The 22,564-nt window shown below is 45.6% G+C and overlaps 1 protein-coding gene across 6 annotated transcripts in view; it reads right to left on the bottom strand.

The window, feature by feature from the left end:
- Rgs6 (regulator of G protein signaling 6) overlaps positions 1–22,564 on the bottom strand; it is a 536,490-nt gene that overhangs the window by 60,293 nt on the left and 453,633 nt on the right. For all 6 annotated transcript variants that reach the window (XM_028877275.2, XM_028877256.2, XM_028877299.2 and 3 more), the window contains exon 13: positions 4,860–4,970. In XM_028877275.2, the coding sequence (XP_028733108.1) occupies positions 4,860–4,970 (111 nt within the window). The remainder of the gene's footprint in view (positions 1–4,859; positions 4,971–22,564) is intronic.

Here is a 22,564-nt window from a genome sequence, read left to right as displayed (position 1 = left end):
GAGGACAGGATGCTGAATAGTTTGAGATAAATCAAGTGGCAAAGCGGCTACCATATCCCCGGTGATCCTGTGCTTCTTTTTCTAGTTAGGGACAAGTGAGAAGATTCGTTTTATCTTTGTGAATTAGCTCCGGGCACTTAGCTTTCTTCTTTTCCCAGCTGTCAGTGAAGTGACCAAAGACGAAATAACTCAGTCACCTACCATCCACGCAACCTATACTTTTGGGTGCCTGTTTTTTGCCAGTTAGAAGACCAGATGATAAAGCAAATCATGGGTCCTCTTCAAAAGTGAACTGGGGGGTGTGACATGACAGCTGGAGACAGCCATGTCACTACGCTAGTTGGTCACCATGCTTGGGAAGGCTTGAGTGAGAAGGAAAGCCAGCAAGGAGGGTTTCAGAAAGACTGAATAGGCAAGGCCCTGAAGCTCAGAAGAATGGATTTTGTTCATTTGTTGTTAGTGTTTTTAACCCCAATCATAGTATGTGGAGACAAAGACACGTTCGTCAGGCGGATGGTAAGGTCCAGGCATTTCGGGGAGGATCAAAACGAATGGGACTTGTAACAAAGCTGGTGGAGGACAGTCCACAACTTCAGCAGAGCTGTGGAAGAGAACAGAGCGAGCCTTGGAGCTCTGAGCAGCAGGACGTCAACAGAGCAGTGGGGTAGGCGTTAGCACACAGAAGAAACTCAGAAGTACACAACAGGTTCCACATAATGGAAGCAGCTTGTTAAGGAAAGTGTGTGAGTGTGAGTGTCAGGGGGATGCTGACCAGATTCTGATAAAATCAGTGAGACCAGAGCATAGTGCATCACTGATGACAGAGTGTCAAGAACATAAAGAGAAATAAAAACAACAAAACAAAAAAACAATACAAAACAAAACAAAATAAAAAAACCAAAAACCATTGAGTAATGCAGGGAGACCTCTTAAGAATTTGATAGGTCTACCCCAGGGGCCTAGAGTTCCTACCAAAGGATGAGAGAGAGAGAGAGAGAGAGAGAGAGAGAGAGAGAGAGAGAGAGAGAGAGAGAGAGAGAGAGAGAGAATTTTTAAATAATAAATTAAGAAAACTTTAGAAATATTAATCAAAATGTACCTATATGGTTAAAACCAAGAGAGACTAACACGGAAAACACAGAAGCAGTAATTAAAGCACCAATTGGGAACGGGAGGAGGATGAGGAGGAAAAAAGACACCATGAGTTAATGAAAGTTTTATATTCTTGGTCAGACTGGAAGAGACTATCAAGTGTAGCAGTTTGAATAAGAAATGTTCTCCATAGTCTCAGGCATTTGTACACTTGGCCCCAGGAGGTGGTGGTCTCTGAGGAGACTTAGGATTCCCCCAAGGCCTTGCTGAGGAACTACGCCCTCGGAGGCAGGTCTTGAGAGCTGAAGGACGTGCCTACCCCCACTTTTTACTCTACTTCCCGCTTGGGGTTCACAATGTGAACTCGCAGCCTGCTGCTGCAGCCACCATGCCTGCCGCCCATGGCTGCCACTTTCTCAGGATGGTGGTGGACTGCTAACCCTATGGAACCATAGCCCAGATCAACCCTCCCTTAAAAGTTGCCCTGTCATGGTGTTTCATCACAGCAACAGAAGAGTAGTAACTAATAATGGTCACATCAGAAACAGAATTTTCAAAGTAGATGACCATTTACACACTACTCATTCTTGCAATGTTGATAGAAATGTAAATTCAGAATGTTGGCTTAAAATACATCATGTTAACATCCTCTGGGGATGAGTGTGATATTAGAAGGCAGAGGGAAACTTGTGTTTTCCATTACATACATGCTCTCTTATGAATTAGTGAACTTTTAAACCAAAAAAAAAGTAAAATATAACTATGGCTGTAATAGAAACTAGAATTTGAAGAGGTAATGCAAAAGTTGATAAGAAAATCAAAAGTTGGGGAAGAGTAAAAGAAATAAAAAAAGAAGGGAGGAATTGGAAAAAAGACAAGCCAAAGCAAATGGGACTTTTGTGTCCCAATACACAAAGCCAAGCCACTACTGGGGGACAGGGAAGGGACAGGAGACTGGAAAGTCACAAAAGAATGAATCTCTGCTAACCACATGAAAAACCCTCAATTAAGATATTTCTACACCAGTGAAGAAACAGAAAGAAAATGAGAATTGTTTCAACCTATTAGGTTTACAAAGATAGAAAGATTGCTAATACCAGGCTGACAAGGCTGTGGAAGGTGGGTACCTTTAAACGAAAGGCATGGAGAAAGGGGGATCAGTTTTGTTTAGGAAAATCTGGCACCTGAACTAAAATGAAAATATGCATTCCATTCCAAGTAACTCCACTTCTGGAAAATTTATAGTAGAAAACTAATTAGACTGGGTTGTAGGGATGTTTCTTGATTTGTTATTTATATTGCAGAAATAGACATGAGTTAAATAGTTACGGCCCAGGGATTGGTTAAATAAATTTTACTTCATTCATGCCAGGGAATATTATACAGATATTAAAAAGGATAAGGTAGATCTGTATGTGCATATATATATATATATATATTCCTAATTAAAATAGCACATATATAGGTATATATAATGAACATAATTACACTAGAGATGAGAATATTTTCTATGTATAAAAAATTTAAAGAGATAGTCACTAATTTGGAGCTTCTTGAATGTTCTGAGTTCATGACACCTCTAAGGTCTCAGTGAGTTTTATAGTCTCCCTGAGTCCAAAGAAATGCCTAACATTTTTGTTTATTTAAGGTTGGGACCAGTCAACTTAACATGTACTTGTTTCCTAGCAACAGCAACTATATGAAATGCACATACATTGAAGGAAAAAAGTCTTAATCTCATTCTTAACCCCTCTCCTGGCTAGTTTTTATGTCAACTTAACAGAAGCAAGAGTCATCTGAGAAGAGGGAACCTCAACTGAGAAATTGCTACCATAGATTGGGCTGTACATAAGCCTGTAAAGTTTTCTTAATCAGTGGTTGATGGAGGAGGGCCCAGCCCATTGTGAGTGATGCCATCCCTGGGCTGATGGTCCTGGGTTCTAGTACAAAGCAGGCTGAGCAAGCCATGGAGAGCAAGCCAGTAAGCAGCACCCCTCCATGGCCTCTGCATCAGCTCCTGTCTTCAGGTGCCTGTCCTGTTTGAGTTCCTGTCCTGACTTCCCTCAGTGATGGATTGTTTCCTAGAAGTGTAAGCAAAATAGACTCTTTCCTCAAGTTACTTTTGGTCATGATATTTCATCACCTCAATATTAATCCTAACTAAGACAATCCCTATGTATGCATGTTACACACTGCACATTTCCTCAAACTGGATCTGGCAGGACTGCGGCCACCTTCATTTCCTAGTCCATATTGATTTCTGTGCAGCATAGCTTTTGAATCACAAATCTGAAGACCTAGATTTGCAAAGATTCAACATTAAAAAGAACAGGATGTGGTCTGATCCTCACATCGAATCAACCTAAGCCAGTAGTGCACATGACATCTGATTTGTCAGATGTCTTGGAGTTTCCATCAAGGGTGTATGCATCTTGGGAGTCCTCTTGGTGCCCTGGGCACCCTGGTGCAGTGTGGGAACCAGAGACTCTTCCTGGAAGGCAGGCTGGAGGGAGGGAGGAGTTTTCCTCTGTATGCACATCGGGATAGATTAAGCTTTTTATAATAAGCATCTGTGACTTCATTAACTGTTACCGGGGTTTTCCACTTCTGAGAAAGATAACAGCCAGAGCACAAAAGAGAAAGAGAACACTTCGGTCATGGAGAATGGAAGAAGAAATCTGAGAACAGAGCTGCAGGGGTGCCACACAGAACTGTCCCTGCACGTCATGGAATTTTGACTGTGCTCCAAGTTCCCCTCAGCTGTTATGTCAACACATTTGCTCCTCTCCTAGGGCAGAGCCATGTGCTGAGGGAACCAGTGATGCCTGTCATCTCAGAAGACCGGCGTGAGGCCAGCCACAGCTCCAGAGACCTCTGCCTGGGCTCCAGCCTCAATGCTGCTGCATTCTAACTGTGTATCCTTGGACAAGTTCACCAACTCTGCTCTGCCTCAGTTTCCCCATCTGTTCCGCAGTGAGAATAGTGTTGGCAGCTGAGGAGGTTTGCTGTGGGATGGTCTGTATGTCAAATTGCTCTGATTGGTCAATAAATAAAACACTGATTGACCAGTGGCTAGGCAGGAAGTATAGGCAGGACTGACAGAGAGGAGAAAAGAAAGAACAGGAAGGTGGAAGGAGACTGCCAGCCGCCACCATGACAAGCAGCATGTGAAGATGCCGGTAAGCCACGAGCCATGTGGCAAGGTATAGATTTATGGAAATGGATTAAATTAAGCTATAAGAACAGTTAGCAAGAAGCCTGCCATGGCCATACAGTTTGTAAGCAATATAAGTCTCTGTGTTTACTTGGTCGGGTCTGAGCGGCTGTGGGACTGGTGTGTGAGAAAGATTTGTCCTGACTGTGGGCAAGGCAGAAAAACTCTAGCTACAGGGGTTTGATGGAAGTGCTGTGAGGTCAGAGCTGTGCAGAGAGGGGCTGGCTAGGGTTGCTGGGATCAGAAAGGAAGGGGACAAGTTGAGGCAGCAGAGCCTCCCTCCCAGCAGCCAGAGCTCGGAAATGGCGAGGAGCTGGACCATGACATACAGAGGGCCAGAGAGAGGCCAGAGAGAAGCCACAAAAGACCCATGTACAAACCGAAGCTGCAAGGAGGAAGGGACCTCGAGCAAACAGGTGTCAGTATGGAGGGTACTCGGGCCTTTTCTCTTCTGGTCTTATTCAAATTAAAACCGGGAATAAGGTAATAGCATGAGATTATGGATTTTTTCCAACATCCCCCACTCCCAAACATTATTATTATTATTATTTACCTCATCTCTATGTCCCATAAAGTGATGTCATCGCTGATCCAAGGATTAGATGGCTCTGCTGGCGTTATGAAAGGGTCGTACTCCACATACTGCTCTGTGTAAGCGATTAAGCTGTAGGAGGAAGCAAGGCAGAGAAGAGCTGATTTCCTAGGAAAGCACTCAGTTCCGAACACCAGCCGTAGAGTGTTCTCAGGAAAACCCCGCTCCCGTTTCTCACTCGCCAGCTGCTCTCAGTTGTCCTATTCCCTTCCTGTTAAAATGTCAGTTTGCCCCCTTGCCATAGGTTTTAGTTCACACACTGATGCCCTTTCCCAACACTTAACTCTTTCTTCAGAACCTCGCTACAATACGCCCTCCACCCCTGCTTATGCCAGGCTTACTGATACTGATACCGAGTGTGATACCCAGCCTCCAAAGATCATGGCTTTCAAGAAGAAACAGAATCCACAGGGAATTCCACAGCTCTACCAGAATTCCCAAACAAATGATTCCCTCGCTGAATAGACTTTTATATCCCACCTGACCACGACGTCACATAGGTTTAGTCTCAAAAGCGACTTAGCTTTTCTAGGTATAATTGCAACCTAATAGATTTGACTAGCTGACATGTATATAGAAAATAGAAAATGCCCAGGGGCAATGCTGGCTGTCTTGACATACAAAGGGTAGGGTGTGTGTGTGTGTGTGTGTGTGTGTGTGTGTGTGTGTGTGAACAGGTATACACACACACACATAAATACATGTGTATATGATGAGCCCAGTAAACCTAACTGCCTATCACACAATACTAAGTGATCATATGTATTTGGGGGTGGGGGGGTGGAGGAGCAGTAGCCTTGGCTGTTTCCCCCCATCTTTTCTCACAGACGCATCTGCCTCTCTCTTTTGCTTCTTCTAGCATTTGACTGCAAGCATGTGCTTTCATAACTGCTCTTGATTTATTCATTTTAGACAAGGATTGACTTCTACTCATTGGGCCCTAGCACCCCCACTCCCTGCCTTCTATGAGCTTCTGGGTGAACTCATCCAACCGATGTTGTTAAGTCAGGGTCCAGATTATTAACTGGCTAAAATTGTTGGCTGCTCAGCTCAGCAGCGCCCTACTCTTCCCCAGTGTTTTAACCAATCGGTAACACATCTAGAAATAGATCCCCCCCCCCCATCTTGTATTAGGTACTCTGTCAGGCTTTCCCTGCCTCCAAAAGGTGTCCTCTTCTGCACCCCTTAGTCCCCCTGCTTCTATGTGGACCTGACACAAAACCATCACCTTGGGGCTCTCTCCACTTAGACATTGAGTCCTTGTTCTATGGATTCCATTTCTGGCCCTTGGCTTTCCTCTTCAGCTGTGACGAAGCACATCCTTTGGTAGCTTTCTAACAAAGGCTCGTGAGAGTTAAAAATTTGAGTACTGGAGGCCTAAAAAGAAATGCCTGTCAACCTCGGTATTTGACCGATGGTGGTGGCGTAGGTCACCACGTTAAAAGTCGCCTTCCTTCAGAATTCTGAAGGCATTGCTCTATATTGTTGGCCTCCGGTGTCACTCTGGAGAACACTGGGTCCACGTGGCCTGTTGTCATTCTGTCAGTGTCTCTCCGTGTGGATTAAGGTCTCTATTTCGTTGCTAACGTGCTCTGCAATTCCATGGTGGCTTGTTATTTAATTCATTATATTGAGCGCAATGTGAAATAAATTTTAAAATATCCCCATAAATTTTATTTCTTTGCTATTTTAATACTCTTAATCTCCCAATTTTCTTGTTCAACATGACAATTTTTATTAACACACGAATGGCCTGAACTATGATTCCAATTTTTCCTTTAATATTTCATCTTGTTTGAGTGTCTTTTGCCCTATCTAGCTATGTATTTAAAATGTAGGTAGACACGCTCTCAAGACTTTACTCTGATCATTGTACCAAGATTCTTGTTTTATCAATGAAATGTCCTCTCCTATATCAAATGTCACTAATTCTCCATATTTATCAAACATTTCTTCTGTTAGTTGAGCTGTTTTTGGCTCTCCAAGTCCCTTCCTTCTGTTTGCATGTATCAATGATGTCCCTTCAGTCTGGGGCTTTCCTTGAGGATCTGGAAAAAATCTTTGAACATCCATTTGTACTGAAGAGTCAAGCACACAAACCTGCTTGGAGGCTAGGTGTGCATGTGGACAGGGTCTGTAAACAGATAGGCATCGTGGCCAGGTCCCAGTCAGCCTGCTTGTCTTTTTATTACGGCTCTGAAATGGAGATAGAGTCTTTCCCCTGAGGACATTTATGCTTCTCTAAGCACTTTAGCAAGCCATTCCTGTAAGGTTCACGTTGTAAATGTTTGAGACTCTGTGAGCCAGACAGTATTTATCTCAGCTCTTCCACTGTTACAATGAGGGGGTGGGGAGTCCACCCCTCCCCAACCCAGAAGCCCCACAGTTCAGGAAACAGAACGTCTACTGACTCTCTTGTCTTCACTAGGCCTCAGTGATGTCGAGTGTACCTGAGGTCTGAGGTTATGTGACTCAGTTTCTTTCTCCAGAGAGTAGGGAGAGGGCGGTTCGGAGGGGGGGGTGTCCAGAGGTAGACTGACTTGTTTGGTTGCTGTCAACTCGTGGCTTTGTGGCTCACTCTTGCCTTCCATGGTCCTCATGCTTCCCGGGAACAGTATGAGACCTGTTAGGTCAACTGGCTCACTGTCAACCCCACTTCTGCTCCAGCATGTAGATTACAGTGCTCTTCATTCTGTCCTTCCCCACTTCCTTTTCGACCAAACTCTGAAATATTACAAGCTAGCAAAGGTACAAAAGACTAGGAACTAGTTGTGTGCAATCCCAACACTTGGGAGAACGAGGCAGAAGGTTGTAAATTGGAGGCTAGCCTGGGCTATTTAGAGAGGCCCTATCTCAAAACCAATCAACCAATAGACCAGCCATACCAATAAATATTGTAAGGAATAATATCTATACTCACTGCTCAATTGAAAAATTCAAATATTTACAAATAGAGAAATGAAGGCCTGCGGATTATGGTTCATAGATATTCTTTCTCGGGAAAATGTGTTGAACCCATTAATCTGTCAATTTGTTAAGCTTGAGTTTAAGGCAGATGAAGGGTCCCCTCCTTCCTGGGCACTGGATGGGTGTTAGGCCCTGCTCAAGCAGTGTTAAATCATGGCCAGTGTTAATCAGACACTCTTTAAGTTGATATTGTAGGCATACACGAAGGCTGGGGTAACCTGGGTTCCTAGTTAGCAACTGTGGACTCCCCCTTGCTACCCTGAGCAAAAGGGCCGAGCCCAACAGCTGGCTGGACTACCCTTTCACTCCAGTATCCTCCATTCTATACACTCTATGGATGGTTTCCGATAATTATGAAAAGATCACAGCTGACTACCCTGGGTCTTAAAGGATCTTTCAAGCCAGGGCTGCTTGAAACAGTTTGTGCCAGACTTTTTGTTATCAGAAACATTCGTGAACTCCAGGCGACCCTGCAACCATTTCCACTTTGGCCCAAGGAAGAGGAAGAGTACTTCCCTTGGTGGAAAGACTAATTACCAATTATTGCTAAGAGGTAAAGTCGTTTGGTCCAAAACACAAGAAGCCTCAATGATTATGAATGGTGCTAAGATGCAAGATTCTGATTGGCCCAAACAAATGGCTGTGATTGGTCCAAACCCAGGCTATATAAACAGTCTGCTCAGGCTCACTTAGTGAGTGGGCTGGGAGATGCTCTTTGGTGTTGCCTTCTCTGGTGTGTAGCATTTGACCCCATAAGAAGGATTCCCCACGGTGGTATTTTCTTGCTTACTTTCAGTAGTGCGGACTCGGCTGGTAGCACCAAGAAAGAGACAGTGGAGAGTTGCCGGTGATGGCAGCAGCTGCTACACAGATGAAAGGGGGATAGTGGCCTTGGCATGGTTGTTCTATGGCTGAGGAGGAAGTGGCCACAGGCCCAGACATGGCCAGCAGTAGTGATCTCCATCACCTCGCAGTCCTGCCCATCTAGTCATCCACCTGCCTGGCTGGATGTCCTTGTCTCAATGATCTGAACAGTACCAGACACTGGCTTGCTGAGTGGCAGGCAAACCCACCCTGACTCCCAAAAGACGTGCCAGAGGAGGCATGCATCCTGAGTCATCTCAGCAGGATGCTGGTAGCTCAGATCGGAGATCTGCTATCGGCGATCTGCGATCTGAACGCAGCCGGGAGGAAGAAGGGAAGCAGGAAGACAGAGAGAGCAGAGAGTACCTAAAGGCTAAAAGGCTGCAAGGAGCCAGGAAAAGAACCTGCAGGGCCTGTTTACCGTCAGAGTTCCGGACAACCGTCCAGTCTTCAGGGCCATGGGTCTCAGCCCCTGAGCTGAATGCTGTGACACTGGATGCTGTCAAGAGCCAAGGGTCCCAGTGCCTGAAGCTTGCATAGGGGTTAGAACACTCCCAGTGCTAAGGCTCCATACCTAAGAACTGAACAAAGACCCTGACACTGGAGTACACCACTCATCACTGCTTCCTGCTGCCAAACACCGAGGGAAACAAAAGTTGTCCAAGACCAGCATTTATTTGAAAGGTGTCTCAAAGTTATTATCATCCACTTGATAGGATCCGAACTCACATAGGAGACAAGTCTCTAGGTATTTAGAGACTTGCATTTAGATTACGTTTGGTCTCTAGTCATGTCTGTGATAAGTTATTTTAATCAGATTAACTGAAGTGGGCAGCACCATTCTCTAGGCTGGGATCCTGGACTCATAAAAAGCAGAAAGTGGCTGAGTATCAGCAATCATCCTCTGCTTCCTGACTGCAGATACAATGTGACCAGCTGTCCCAAGCTCCTGCTACCGGAATGCCCTGCCATGATGGGCTGGGCAAGATACGCCTCTCCTTGCTTTGGTTGCCATTGTCACAGCAACAGGAAAAGTGACAAATACTCCTTCTCCTTGACTACATGTGATCTCTATCCAAGTAGAGCAAGAAAACCTTCTGCTATCTCAGTAGTGAAAAGTTCATATTGTTTTGATTCATTTAGTGACATATTTGAGGGGGAAGTGAAGAAAAAGAATAGTTTATCATATATAATTATATATAATATTAACATGTAATATATGTGCATCATATTGCACATGTGTAATTTACTTAAAGCTTATTATAATTTATTTAATCATCTCCTTTATATTAGATACAGATTTTTAATATGTTTTTAATGTGGTATAGTTCATTGCTCTCACATAGGGTTTTTTCCTTTTTCTTCTTTTTTTAAAATCTTGCTGGGGTGTGGATCTTAAATGTCTCCTAAAAATTCATGTGCTGATGGCCTGGTTCCCTGTGCGATAGTGTTTAGAAGCAGAGCCCTGCGAGGTGAATGACTCAGAAACGCTCTGACCTCATGAGTGCGTTGTCTTCCTATGGATTCATAGCCTAGGAGGCCACAGTGTGGGGTGGAAGTTTAGGAGGCGGAGTTTAACTGGAGGAAGTAGGTCATTGGGATCACGTCCCCAAAGGGTGTCTTTTGTCTGGGTTCTTCTCTCCTTACTCCCTAGCTTACTCCTGGCCACTGTGAGGCAAGCAGTTTGGCTCTGCCATGCTCAACTGGCTTACCATAGGCTCAAAACAACAGAAGCAACAGATGCAAACTTCTGGAGCTGCGAACTAAACCTTTCATCCTCTTAAGTTGATTTCCTCAAGCATTTTGTCACAGCAGCAGAATGCTGACTTACACACATCTTCTGCCATATCTGTTTGTAAATAGTATCTGCAACTAGAATAATTTGGCCCAAAGATATGAACATTTTTATAATTACTAATCCACAATAATTTCCCCCCCCCCATAAATATGGCTAGCTGTGGGCCACCAGTTTCCTCTACTACAGCGAACCCACAGCCACTGTCTCCACCACTAAACTGCAAAGGGGAAGTAAGGTCAACTAACTTAATGCTGAAAACGTAAAGACATTATGCTGAGGTACCATCGCTACATGAAGTGTGGTCCATAAGCAGCACACAGGTGTCCTCTTCAAGTTGTCATGAATGTGGATTCTTAGACCTTGGGGCTCTACTGAGCCAGAGTCTTCATTTAATAAGGTTCCCAGGTGACTCATATGCACATGGAAGTTTTAAAAATCACATCAGTTTTCTGAAGAGGACAGGATTTACCGTGTTTTATTCATTAAGCCATCGTGAAGGAGGGGCTGGGGAGATGGATGGGGCTCAGCGGATAATGTGCTTGTTGTGCAAACATGAGGACCTGACTTTAGATCCCCTAGCACCCACATACAGAGACGGGCACGGTGGCTCCTGCCTGGAATCCCAGTGCTGAGATGGAGACAGGATGACACCTGGAGTTGACTGGCCAGCTAGTCTTGGTGAGCTCTAGGTCCAGTGAGTAACCTTGTCTCAACACGTAGAGTGGAGAATGACATTAACCTCTGGCTTTCGTGTGTGTGTGTGTGTGTGTGTGTGTGTGTGTGTGTGTGTGTGTGTGTGTGTCCCACGCGCAACCTAGAATCACTGGGAAGAGAATCTCAATGAGGGGTTGTCTAGATCAGACTGGCCTGTGGGAAACTGTCTTGATTACATTAATTGAGGCAGGAAAATCCATCTGTTGTGGGTAGCCCCATTCTCTGGGGTTGGGTCCTGAACCATATAAGAGTGAATGGAGTCATAGGCATGAGTGCATTCATCTTCTCTGCCCTTGACTGTGGACGTGGCCAGCCAGCTGCTTCAAGTTTGCTTGAATTGCCAGTAATGATGGGGATGATGGACTATTACCTGCAATTGTAGGCTGAGTAAACCATTTCTCTCTTAAAGTCACCTTTGCCAGGGTGTTTGATCACATCAGTAGGAAGGGAACCACATGCATGAACCTGCACACAGATGGACATGTACCCATGTATGCACCACACACACACACACACACACACACACACACACACACACACACACACGCACACACAAGCACGCACACACGCACGCATGTACACACATATACATGCACACACACCATAACGAAGGAAACTGATAATTCTAGTTTTAAAGATGGCTGTCGATTTTCTGACACCTAAAAGCCTCCTTGTCCTCCAGTGCTCGACATTGGAAGGCCTGTGTTTTAGTTCTTGAGTGGGTCATTTATCTGATCTTTATCAAGTCCACACTATGGTATATAATGACTTTGTTGACTACTCAAGACCACTGTGATAAAAAACAAAACAAAACAGGAAAATATTTCCAAAGGCTCTTGAGCATCTTCTGCAGACACAGAATATACAATGGGAGCCACCATGCACAGTAGGGGTGCATCATCGCCTGTCTGGTGAGCCTCCTTGGAGGTTTGCATCCTGACAGGCCAGGGTTCATCTGAAAGAGCTTTACCGTGTGGCAAGAATAATGTACAGGGAAAGTGTGCTCAGGACGGACCCCTGCAGGCAGAAGCAGGATGAACGAGTGCCCACAACTGGGAGCCACTCCTGGGTCACTTGGACTAATTTCATCCATCCTGAAAGAAATGAGATTGATGTCACAAATTACCACAGACTTAGTGGCTTCAGTGTGGACTCAGCTCTGGAGGCTAAAAGTCTGGAATCAGGGGCTCAGCAGGACTGCATTCCCTTAGGACCTAAGCCAGGTCCTGAGGGGAATCGTTCTTGCTTATGGAAGCTTCTAGTGGCTTCAGGCAGTCCAGTCCCCGCTTGTGGCTGCAGTACTCCGGTCTCTGTCTCTAGTGGCCTCCTCCTGTATCTGCAATGTGACCTCTCTTCTCATGTCATCCTATCCCTTCTCCTTGTTTTAAAGTTTTTATTCTCCTCTCTCCTCCCCTCCTTTTCCCTCTCCTCTCCCCTCCCCTCCCCCTCCTCTCCTCTCCTGCCCTCTCTTCTCCACCCTTCTCCTCTCCTCCCCTCCTCTTCCCTCTTCTCCCCTCCCTTGCCCTCTCCTCCCCTCTCCTCCTCTTCCCTCCTCTCTCCTCCCCTCCTCTCCCTTCCCCTCCTCACCTCTCCTCTCTCCCTTCTCCACTCCCCCCTTTCCTTCTTTTCCTTATATGAATGTTTATCTTTGGGCTTAAGGTTCTTCTGGACAATTCATCTCAAGCTCTCAAAAGAGAAATTATTATTTGAAAATTTCACACTTGTATACAATGCTCAAAAACACCCCCATCCCTTCCCTTTCAATGCCTTCCATTTCCCATCTCATTCCACACTCCTAAAAGGTCATGTGCTCTTTCTTCATAACCCACTGAGTCCACTTAGTGCTGCCGGTATGTGGATGGGTGCAGGGCCATCCTCCAGAGCACGGGCAACCCACCAGGACCGCTCCATCACATCTGCAGTGATGCTTTCCCCACAGAAGACCAACCACACTTACAGGTTCTATAGGTCAAGACCTGGACATATCTCTTGGGGAGATGGGCTGGAACTCGTCAACCCCCTAGCAAGAAACATGTAAACAGTAGTGGAGTTGTAGGGGACAATATTGGGTCATTGGATGGCTTCAGATGAGCACAAGACAAGTCATCAGCAAAAACCCTAAATTCTGTTCAAGGAGTTAGGATGACAGGCCTGTTAAGGGGTACTGTTGTGGAATATTTGTACACTGCGTGCAGATGTGTTGCTGTGATTGGTGCAATAAAAAGCTGGGCGGGAGGGATAGGTGGGACTTCAGGCAGAGAGAAAAGAAGAGGAAGAGAGGATGGAGACGTGCAGGAGTCAAGAGCCAGACACAGAGGAAGCAGGGCACGCAGGAGGAGAGGTAAGAGCCATGGTTTATGTGGCGGCACAAAGATGAACAGAAATGGGTTCATTTAAGTTATAAGAGCTAGTTAGAAACAAGCCTAAGCTAAGGCCAAGCTTTCATAATTAATAAGTCTCTCACATTGTTTAGGCGTTGGCTGGCAGGATGTTACAGTGTCCCTAAGTGTCACAGGCATGAGGAGATACTGGGAGCCTCTCTGACTAGGAGATACTCAAACATCCATGGTGGTATCCCAATCTGAGATGATATAAACAGTTCACGGTTCTCCTTTTCTTCACCCATGACCTCTCTGTCCTTTCAGGATATCTGTCCTGGCTAATGATAGGATGTCTGTCTCAACTGGCTTTGTATCTCAAAGAAAAGACATCTGCTTGACAGCCCAAGGCAAAAGTGAGACCTCCTTATCTAGCTAAATTACAATTGGGGAATTTTTTTTTTTTTTAAGCTAGAAGTAGACTTTCCTGAAGTAGAATGTGGGATTGGAGGAAGCAAGTTTTCTGTTCCTCTCTCCTCTACCCTCTCAGGTTTCTGAGAGTTAGTCTGGGGTTTTCCAACCTGAAAGGAGGCATCCAACTTCACAGGTCAGGGCCTAGAGCTAAGTCTCCAGGTGGAGCCCTAAATGAGAATAGGGGCAACGTCAAGAGAGGGAGAAAGTTCTAGGAGAGGCTGGGAGGAGAACTCAGGGAACCCTCGGGCATCCAGAACGACCTACAGGGTGAGGCTGCCTGTCTGACGGCACACAAGCAGCAACTCAGACAGCTGTCTAGACACGGCCTTCAGCAGTAGAATCTCAGAGGCCAGGCAGTAACTAAGGACCTTGAGGACCTAAGCCAGAATCATACAGGTTCTTAGAGATATTTTAGAGAAGATTGGGAATGGGTGTATCTTCAGAGAAGCGGGCAGAGAAGGGCTGGTGAGACTGAACATTGATGTTGGTCCAAGACAATGAGGCTGAGTGCGTAAGGCAGGGTTTTGTAATGGTAGGCGTGAATGGAGCCGTTCCCCAGATAGGGTCCAGACAGGCAACAGGATAGACTGCAGAGGAACACGTGGGAGAAGTGTAGGGACTTCTCCACTGGAAACCCTAGCAATCTGAATCTGAATCAAGACAAGGATTAAAGTTTAGTGCCACAGTGACAGTGGTGGGTGGAATTGGTCATGAGGGAAATTTCTTCTACAGACAAAGGAAATGGATATATATATATTTTAAATTTTATGTAAGTGAAGTTGACTAAAGCTTTCATAAGGGATCAGGAAATAATATGGGATCCAGCATTACGTTTCATGGGATCTATTGAATTGTCAGAAGCAGCCATGTTTGTCCTCCAGAGGAAAAGATGCTTAGCGATGTGGGGATGTTAAAGATGGTGAGGGTGTAGAGAATCTTAGAGAGAAGGAGACATTAGAGTTGTGTATTTGTTCTTAATAATACTGTAATAAATTACCCCAAACTTAGTAGCATAAAATAACATCCATTTATTAGCCTAGTTTTGAGCGCCAGAGTCAGGGATGGGTCTCACTAAGTTAGAATTGGTGCTAGTTGGGCAGCCAATTTGGTGTAGGGGAAATGCTAGGAAGAAGCCATCTTCTTACCTGACCCAGCTTCTAGGGACTTCCCACTTGCCTTGGCTTCTGGTCCTTTCCATCTCCAAAGTCAGCAATGGCTGAGTGAATCTTTCTATGTCTCATCTCACGGACACTGACTTTTCTAGCTGTTTTGTCAATCTTTTAGGCACACTTCCGATGACATCAGGCCCACCCACACGATGAGGATAACGTATGTATTCTAAAGTGTACTTAGTGGCAGCCTTAACCTCAGCTACAATCTTAGCTCTCTTTACCATACAGCATAACCCAACTTCAGGCATTAGGATGTGCTCATCTCTGAGAGACCATTCGTCTGCCTACCGTGGTTGTCACTTTAGAGGAATTACTGCAGAAGGCACAGTCACCTACAGAAAGATGTGGATGTAGACATTCAGGCCTCGGGAATAATGGCCACATGCCATACTTAATAGCCATTGTCACAGTCCATGCCAACAAACCCAGTGTTCAAGAATCAACGCTCCTCCCTGTCTTGCCTGCCACCTCACTACATGGGAAAGACTGATTCAGAAACATGCCCCCTTCCCTTCCTCTCCCCCCCTTCTCTGGCTTGGATTCTGTGCTGGTTAATTTATGCCAACTTGACTCAAGCTGGAGTCATCTGGTAAGAGGGAACCTCCATTGAAAAAAATTCCTCTGTAAGATGGGGCTGTAGGCAAGCTTGTGGGACATTTTCTAATTAGTGATTAAAGTGGGAGGGCCCAGCCCATGGCGGGTGGTCCAGGGTGCTATAAGAAAGTAGGCTGAGCAAGCCACGGGGAACAAGCCAGTAAATAAGCAGCACCACTCCACGGGCTCTGCACCAGCTCCTGCCTCTAGGTCCCTGCCTTGCTGGAGTTCCTGCCTCCACTTCCTTTGATGATGTACTATAATGTGGAAGTGTAAGCAAAACAGACCCTTTCCCCCCAAGTCATGGTGTCTCATCACAGCAACAGAAACCCTAACTAGGACAGATTCGTTGTACATTGTGATGGGTTTCAGAGGGAAATCCTTATACAAGCACATTTTGTATTTTGAATGTACTCACCTCTTTCTTCCTTCTCTGTTCTTATTCCTATTAACTCTTCAGACTATACTGTATAGTATATAATATGTACTACACACACACTTTTTTAATATTTATGTAAAATTTAGGATCCACAAATGAGAGAAAAACGTGATACTTGTCTTTCGGAGTCTGACTTATTCTACATAGTGTGGTGCTCTCCGGAGTAACGTGCATTTTCATGGACCCTCACATCGGTGATTCTGTGATTTTTACAGTCTATTGCCTCAGTTGCTCTCTTGTTTTCTGTGGCTGCTAATGCCAGAGACAGAGAGAAAGGGCTCATTACTAAGATGAGGTGAGAGAATCCCGTATCCCAGGCAGACAGGGAAGGTCATTAGCCTCTCTCCTCTTCTGCTTCTCCACCTCATCAGACTGTCACAAGACCTGAGCTCCAGGCCTGTGGCGACCTTCCTTCTCTCTTGTCTCCCATTTGGGCTGGAAGGGCTAGAAACTAGAGTTTCCAAGGCGAGGATGCAGGAAGAAAATAAAGCATTGATCATCCACCTACATGGGATAAAATCTAAGCTTAATACAGAGACTGAAGGCTCGGGACTTGCTTCTTGATGCAATGCCAATCCAAGTTGTAAAAGGAGGTACAAAGTGAGGCAGAGGCATTGGCTAGGAAGACAGTGAATAAATTGAGCTGTGTTGAACCTTGGACTGGGTCTCTTGGTAACCTATGAGATGACGATAGGGAACTTAGGCAGTGAGATGGCCTCCAAAATGGGCGAGAGCAGGCATAAATGGGATCTCTGGCAACTTGCTAAGATCTATTCAGCTGAGGAGTGCATCCTGACATGCACACAGGTGCTGTGGGATAGTCTGTATGTCAAATTGCTCTGATTGGTCAATAAATAAAACACTGATTGGCCAGTGGCCAGACAGGAAGTATAGGCAGGACTAACAGGAGAATTGAGAGAACAGGAAGGTGAAGACAGTCACTGCCAGTCACCGCCATGACAAACAGCATGTGAAGATGCTGGTAAGCCACGAGCAAGGTATAGATTTATAGAAATGGATTAATTTGAGCTATAAGAACAGTTAGCAAGAAACCTGCCATGGCCATACAGTTTGTAAGCAATATAAGTCTCTGTGTTTACTTGGTTGGGTCTGAGCGGCTGTGGGACTGGCGGGTGACAGAGATTTGTCCTGACTGTGGGCAAGGCAGGAAAATTCTAGCTACACACAGGGATACCAAGCATTGCCATGCTGCTTAGAAGCCTTGCTCCTGGCCACCGTTGATTTATTCAGGGCCAGCTACCTGCCCTGGGTGGGGCTGACGTGTTTTCTCTGAAGCTGCAGGGAATGGAGCTTATCACATCTTCTAGCACACGTCGATAATAAGAGATCCCAAGGCTGCACGCACAGAAAGGGAACAGGGCCAATATTGCCTGAGGACTCTGAGAGACACTCAAGGTCCTGGCATTTCCTGAGCTTATGTAGCATGGCTGCCAGCCCTATGCCTAACTCTGAAACACCTCCTTGCATTTCGGGATTTAATGTGTTCTCCTTTTTGCTGAACCCAAGTAGAAATTGTCATTGCTTTGCTTTGACGTCTAACAAATATCCTTGGGATGGGGATGAAGGAGATGGCCATATGAAGATCAAGTTCAACAAGGCCGCCGTTTTCAGCTTTGATGGGAGAGGCACTCAGTGCCCAGAACATGTGCTTCCTGGTGGTATACAGATCACAAGATGAGTGGACTTTGCTCAGGAGACCCAAGACAAAGAAAAGCCCAGGCAGGCAATGAAGGAGATAACCATGGTCAAGATGTAGTACTGTTTGTGTCCAAAGTCAATACCAACGGCCACAGAAAGACTTGGGGACTGGCATCAAAGACAAAGAGAGAAATAAAAACCAGAGGCATAAAAAGGGCTTTGTGGGATGCCTGGTGCCGTTGCACACACAGAGCGATGGTCCCTAAGTACAGGCCTGTGACAGGCACAAAGGCAGAATCAGAGGAGGTGGGAAATAGAAAGTAAATAAAGGAAGTCTGTTAGGAACAACACTTGTCACTTAGCACTTTAAAAATTCTCGGCCCCTTCCTCCTTACTCCTCGTGAGTGTCTTGTTTTCTGATTTTCAAATGGCAAATTCTCACACCACCAGAAGAGGTTAATCTACTGAGCTCTGGTGAAGACGCTGCCTGCCCTTGCTAGAGGCTATGGACTGGCTCTTGGGTGAGGGTGCGGGGAAACTTGGGTTTAGTGAAGGAGACGTTAGTCCCTCAGAAAGGAGAGTGTATGCTGGCCACATCTCCTGACCCCCTTTCTTCCCTAGACTACAGATTCCAGACCTCGGTCTGGAGAGGGTGACCTTGGCTATAAGGTGACTTCTTACTATTTCTTTTCTACCAAGTAAGATGGGCTGGGAGAGAGGAGGTACAAGGACCACACCATTTCTCAAACCACATGAAAGCAAAGTTGTAATGACTTCTTTTCTCCCTCCCCTGAATTTATCATTAGACATTAAGTTCACGGACTTCTCTCGCCCTAGCAGGTTTTTAATAGAGCCTTAGGGTATCCCATTCCTTGCTGTCTTATCGCATTTCATTAATTACATTTCATGATCACCGAGGGTCAGGAGGCAGAGGAGGAACCAGCATCCAATTTTAGGGAGCAGCAGCAATCGCAGAGATGGGCAAGCAAGATGATGTTTAAAAAAATCAATTTAGCAGTCAGCTGTGACACACCAGTGACTCCCAGTAATGGAGTGAGGGTGAGCTGAGTCCAGCAGCAGCAGATATAAAATGAAACAACTTGATCTTTATGTGTGCAGGTGCTGTGTCGGGACCAGAGGCAGTACCTCGGGATACTGTGGTGTCCCACAGGATTGCTAGGCTTGGAGGGAAGTCTCTGGGGGCAGAGCTCAGAGATGCCAGGCAACTGGAAACAGAGTTGTATAGAGTTCTAGGTTCTCAAAGACGTTGCTAGCACTGGAAGGCTTGGGTGGGTGGGTTAGCATGAAGATGCACGTGGGACTCTTGCAAAGAGGAGGAAGACCTCATTTCTTTGGCAACTTCGTCTATCTGGAGAAGTGACCACAGAGTCCATTACAGTTTGGATCTTAAATGCCCTCCGAAGCTATATGCATGAAAGGCTTGGTCAGCAGCCTGTGGGGGGTGGTAGGACCTTTGAGAGGTAGAACCTAATGGAACGAACCAAGGTGGCTGGGATTGTGCCCTCAAAGTAGAGGAACTTCTGCTCTTCTTCTCCTCTCCTCTCCTCACCCCTCCCCTCCCATTCTCCTGCTCCCTCCCCTCCCATCCTCCTGCTCCCTTCCCCATTCACATCTACCAGCTTTGCTTCACTATGTCCTTCCCACTTGATATTCTATCTTGGCACAGGCCCAAAATTGATGGCCCAAATGAACATGGATCGAAAAAGCTCTGAACTATGAGCTCAAATACAATTTCCTCCTTCTAAGTTGATTCGTTTTGGTATTTTGTTACAGTAATAGGCAGGTGACCAACACAAGAGTCTCTTCAGCATCTCCAGGTGAAAAAACACCTGGAGATGCCATTGTGATTTGACTTTCTTGTGGTAGTAGATGGATTTTAAAAACAGACTGTGGTACACTAGCCTTTCAGTCTAGTCTTTAAGCTTGTGACTCTGTTTCTACTTTTTTCTTGTATTCTTGTTTCCGTGTGAGTGATGTCAAAGTAGTCTGTTTGAGGATGAGTGTCCATGTAAAAGGCAGTACAGCTGTCCTTGTCGAGGCCATCCTGCATAGTCAGAAGGCCACATACACAAGACACAATCCAGATCAGCAGAGCTACCTACCCGGTCTGCAGCAGCAAGTGAACAAGCGGCTGGCAGTAGACATGTGAGAAAAAGTAAATGCCCATTGAGTAATACCCTCGTATGTGGTTTTGCTTCCAGCAACTTCAGTTACCCATGTTAAGCCACAGTCTTGAAATATTAAGTAAAAAATTCCAGGAACAAATAATTCATAAGTATTAAAATTACATGCTGGCCTGAGTGAGCGGTGTGACAAAATCTCCACCTGAGACATGAATTTTGCCCAGGGTTTCCACGCTATATATACTACCTTCCCATAAGTCACTTAGTTGTGGCATGTGTTATCACATTCACTGTTGTGGAATTGCAGTGCTGGTGTTCAGCTGTCCCTTGTTTCACTGAATACTGCCTCAAGTTGCACAGGGTGGTGATGCAGGTAATCCATGCCAAAGAAAAGCTGCAAAGCACTTCCTTTGCATGAGTATGTGAAAGTTCCAAAAGAGGTTGCGTTTACCTTGTTGTTATGATTGTTGATGATTGTCTATGATTGTCTTATTCTATTGTTAGCTATTATTAATCTCCTAGGTGTGTAGGCATAGGAGAAATTGCATAATGTATGCAGCATTTGGCAGTATTTGACCAGCCAAGGGAAGATCGTCTTCCCTGTGGGCTGAGGGAAGCGACTGCAGTTTTAAGCCTCTGAGTTTGGAGGTTCTTTGTCAGCCACAGCCGAAGGATATGTCTTGTCTGTTGCAGCTTGGGAAGAGATGATACGTCTTCGGAGAGGAGGATATTACTGAAACAACCATATTGATGGGAACAAGAAAGCAAACCATTGGGCAGTGGTGGTGTACGCCTTTAATCCTAGCCCTTGGGAGGCAGAGACAGAGGCCAGTGGATCTCTGAGTTTGAGGCTAGCCTGCTCTATGGAGTGAATTCCAGGACAGCCAGGGCCACACAGAGAAACTTTGTCTCAAAAAAAAAAAAAACCAAACTAAATCAAACCAAACCAAACCAAAAAAAACCAACCCCCCAAACAACAATAACAAACAAAATAAAAAAACAAACAAACAAATACCACCACTACCCCCCCCCCAAAAAAAAAAAAACTTAACATATAAAAACTTGAACCAGAGACTCAAAACACAGTACTAGTTAGGGCCATTTTGTAGGAAGCCATGTGTGGCATCTCCTAAGATCAGAGACTTACTCTAAAGGACAACTTTAAAAGCAAAATGCAAACACACAGGCTTGAGTTATCTAGAGAAATGAGCCAAAGAAAGGCAGTGTTCTTTCTTTAAGAAGGCAAGTTTGTGAGCCACATTTGAGGGAGACGATCACTTCAAATAGTTAAGATAAAAATTCCTGTGTTGATGGGTATTTATCTGCAAAGTTAATTTGTATATACGGGGACTGTTATTTCTGAATCAAGAACAGGGTTACACATTTAAGAAGTGCAAGAAGCAGCCTGGGAGACACCGATGCCGACTGGTCAGGGACATTCAGACACTGTTGGGGACCATAGACAGATTATTTGAAACTGAAACGAACTGAGAAAATCTAAAGAGCCAGTCCCCTCATCCATGACTCCTCCCTCCCGGAAGACAAGAAGCTGAACAGAGTGTATGCAAGGTAGAAAGGCAGAACTGTGCAGGCTGTGAGCGTCAGCACTAGCCTGGGGCAGCCTGGGGGCTGTCTGAATAAGAGTCAGAGAAAGGACACACACACACACACACACACACACACACACACACACAGAGAGAGAGAGAGAGAGAGAGAGAGAGAGAGAGAGAGAGAGAGAGAGAGAGAGAGAGAGGGTGTGTGGGAAGAATTGTATTAACACAACACTGTCATCTTCAAGGCCAGCCTCCCTCCTCCTCGGAGCACCCTACATCCAGTTCATTGCATCTCCTATACCTGAAATTTGCTCCTGTCAAAAGTACTGTAAATCACCACACTGGAAAATGGCTAGGTCCTTCCTAGTCACTGCGGAGGGACGGACCTGAGTGCCAAGGACTGGAGCCAGCCCTTGAGTGTGCGCTCACTCATTAACCCCCTTGGTTTAACCGCCATCCTCTATCTCCTCTTCCAAAGAAGTGAGAGCAGAGAGAGATGGAGCATCTTGCTTCGCTGAGAACACAGGGCATGGCCAAGGCAGGGGATGCCAACCTCTAGGGCAGGCTCCAGACGCCCCTGACTGCTGTGTTCTTTTGCAGTTGGCTGCAGGTTTTAGCCCCACCCCAATTCTTGATTTTTCAGAACTGGGTCACCCTATAACACCAGCAACAGCTTCTCAGCTCTTGGGTTCTTAGGCAACTAAGTGAAAAAAAAAAAATGACAGGGACCTTTACCCAGGGGGCCACGATTCTAATTACCACTTGTCACCTGGAGCAGGCTCAGGGAAACCAGATCCAGAAGGGGACTGTGTGGCTCACCTGAGAGAGCTCAGTTTTCACCTCTGGCCAGCTGCCAGGGCTACCTCTCTGGCCCCTCCCGCAGAGCGCAGCAGCTGACAGGCCAGGCTTGGGTGGCTTTATCTCCAGCAAGCAGCCGGCTGCTCTCACTCTGCTCTCTCTGGGAGTTTCC

The sequence above is a fragment of the Peromyscus leucopus genome, chromosome 14 (assembly GCF_004664715.2).
Source record: "Peromyscus leucopus breed LL Stock chromosome 14, UCI_PerLeu_2.1, whole genome shotgun sequence".
Lineage (NCBI taxonomy): Eukaryota > Metazoa > Chordata > Mammalia > Rodentia > Cricetidae > Peromyscus > Peromyscus leucopus.
The sequence above is the reverse complement of the archived record's forward strand: the minus strand, read 5'-3'. Positions and strand labels throughout refer to the sequence as shown.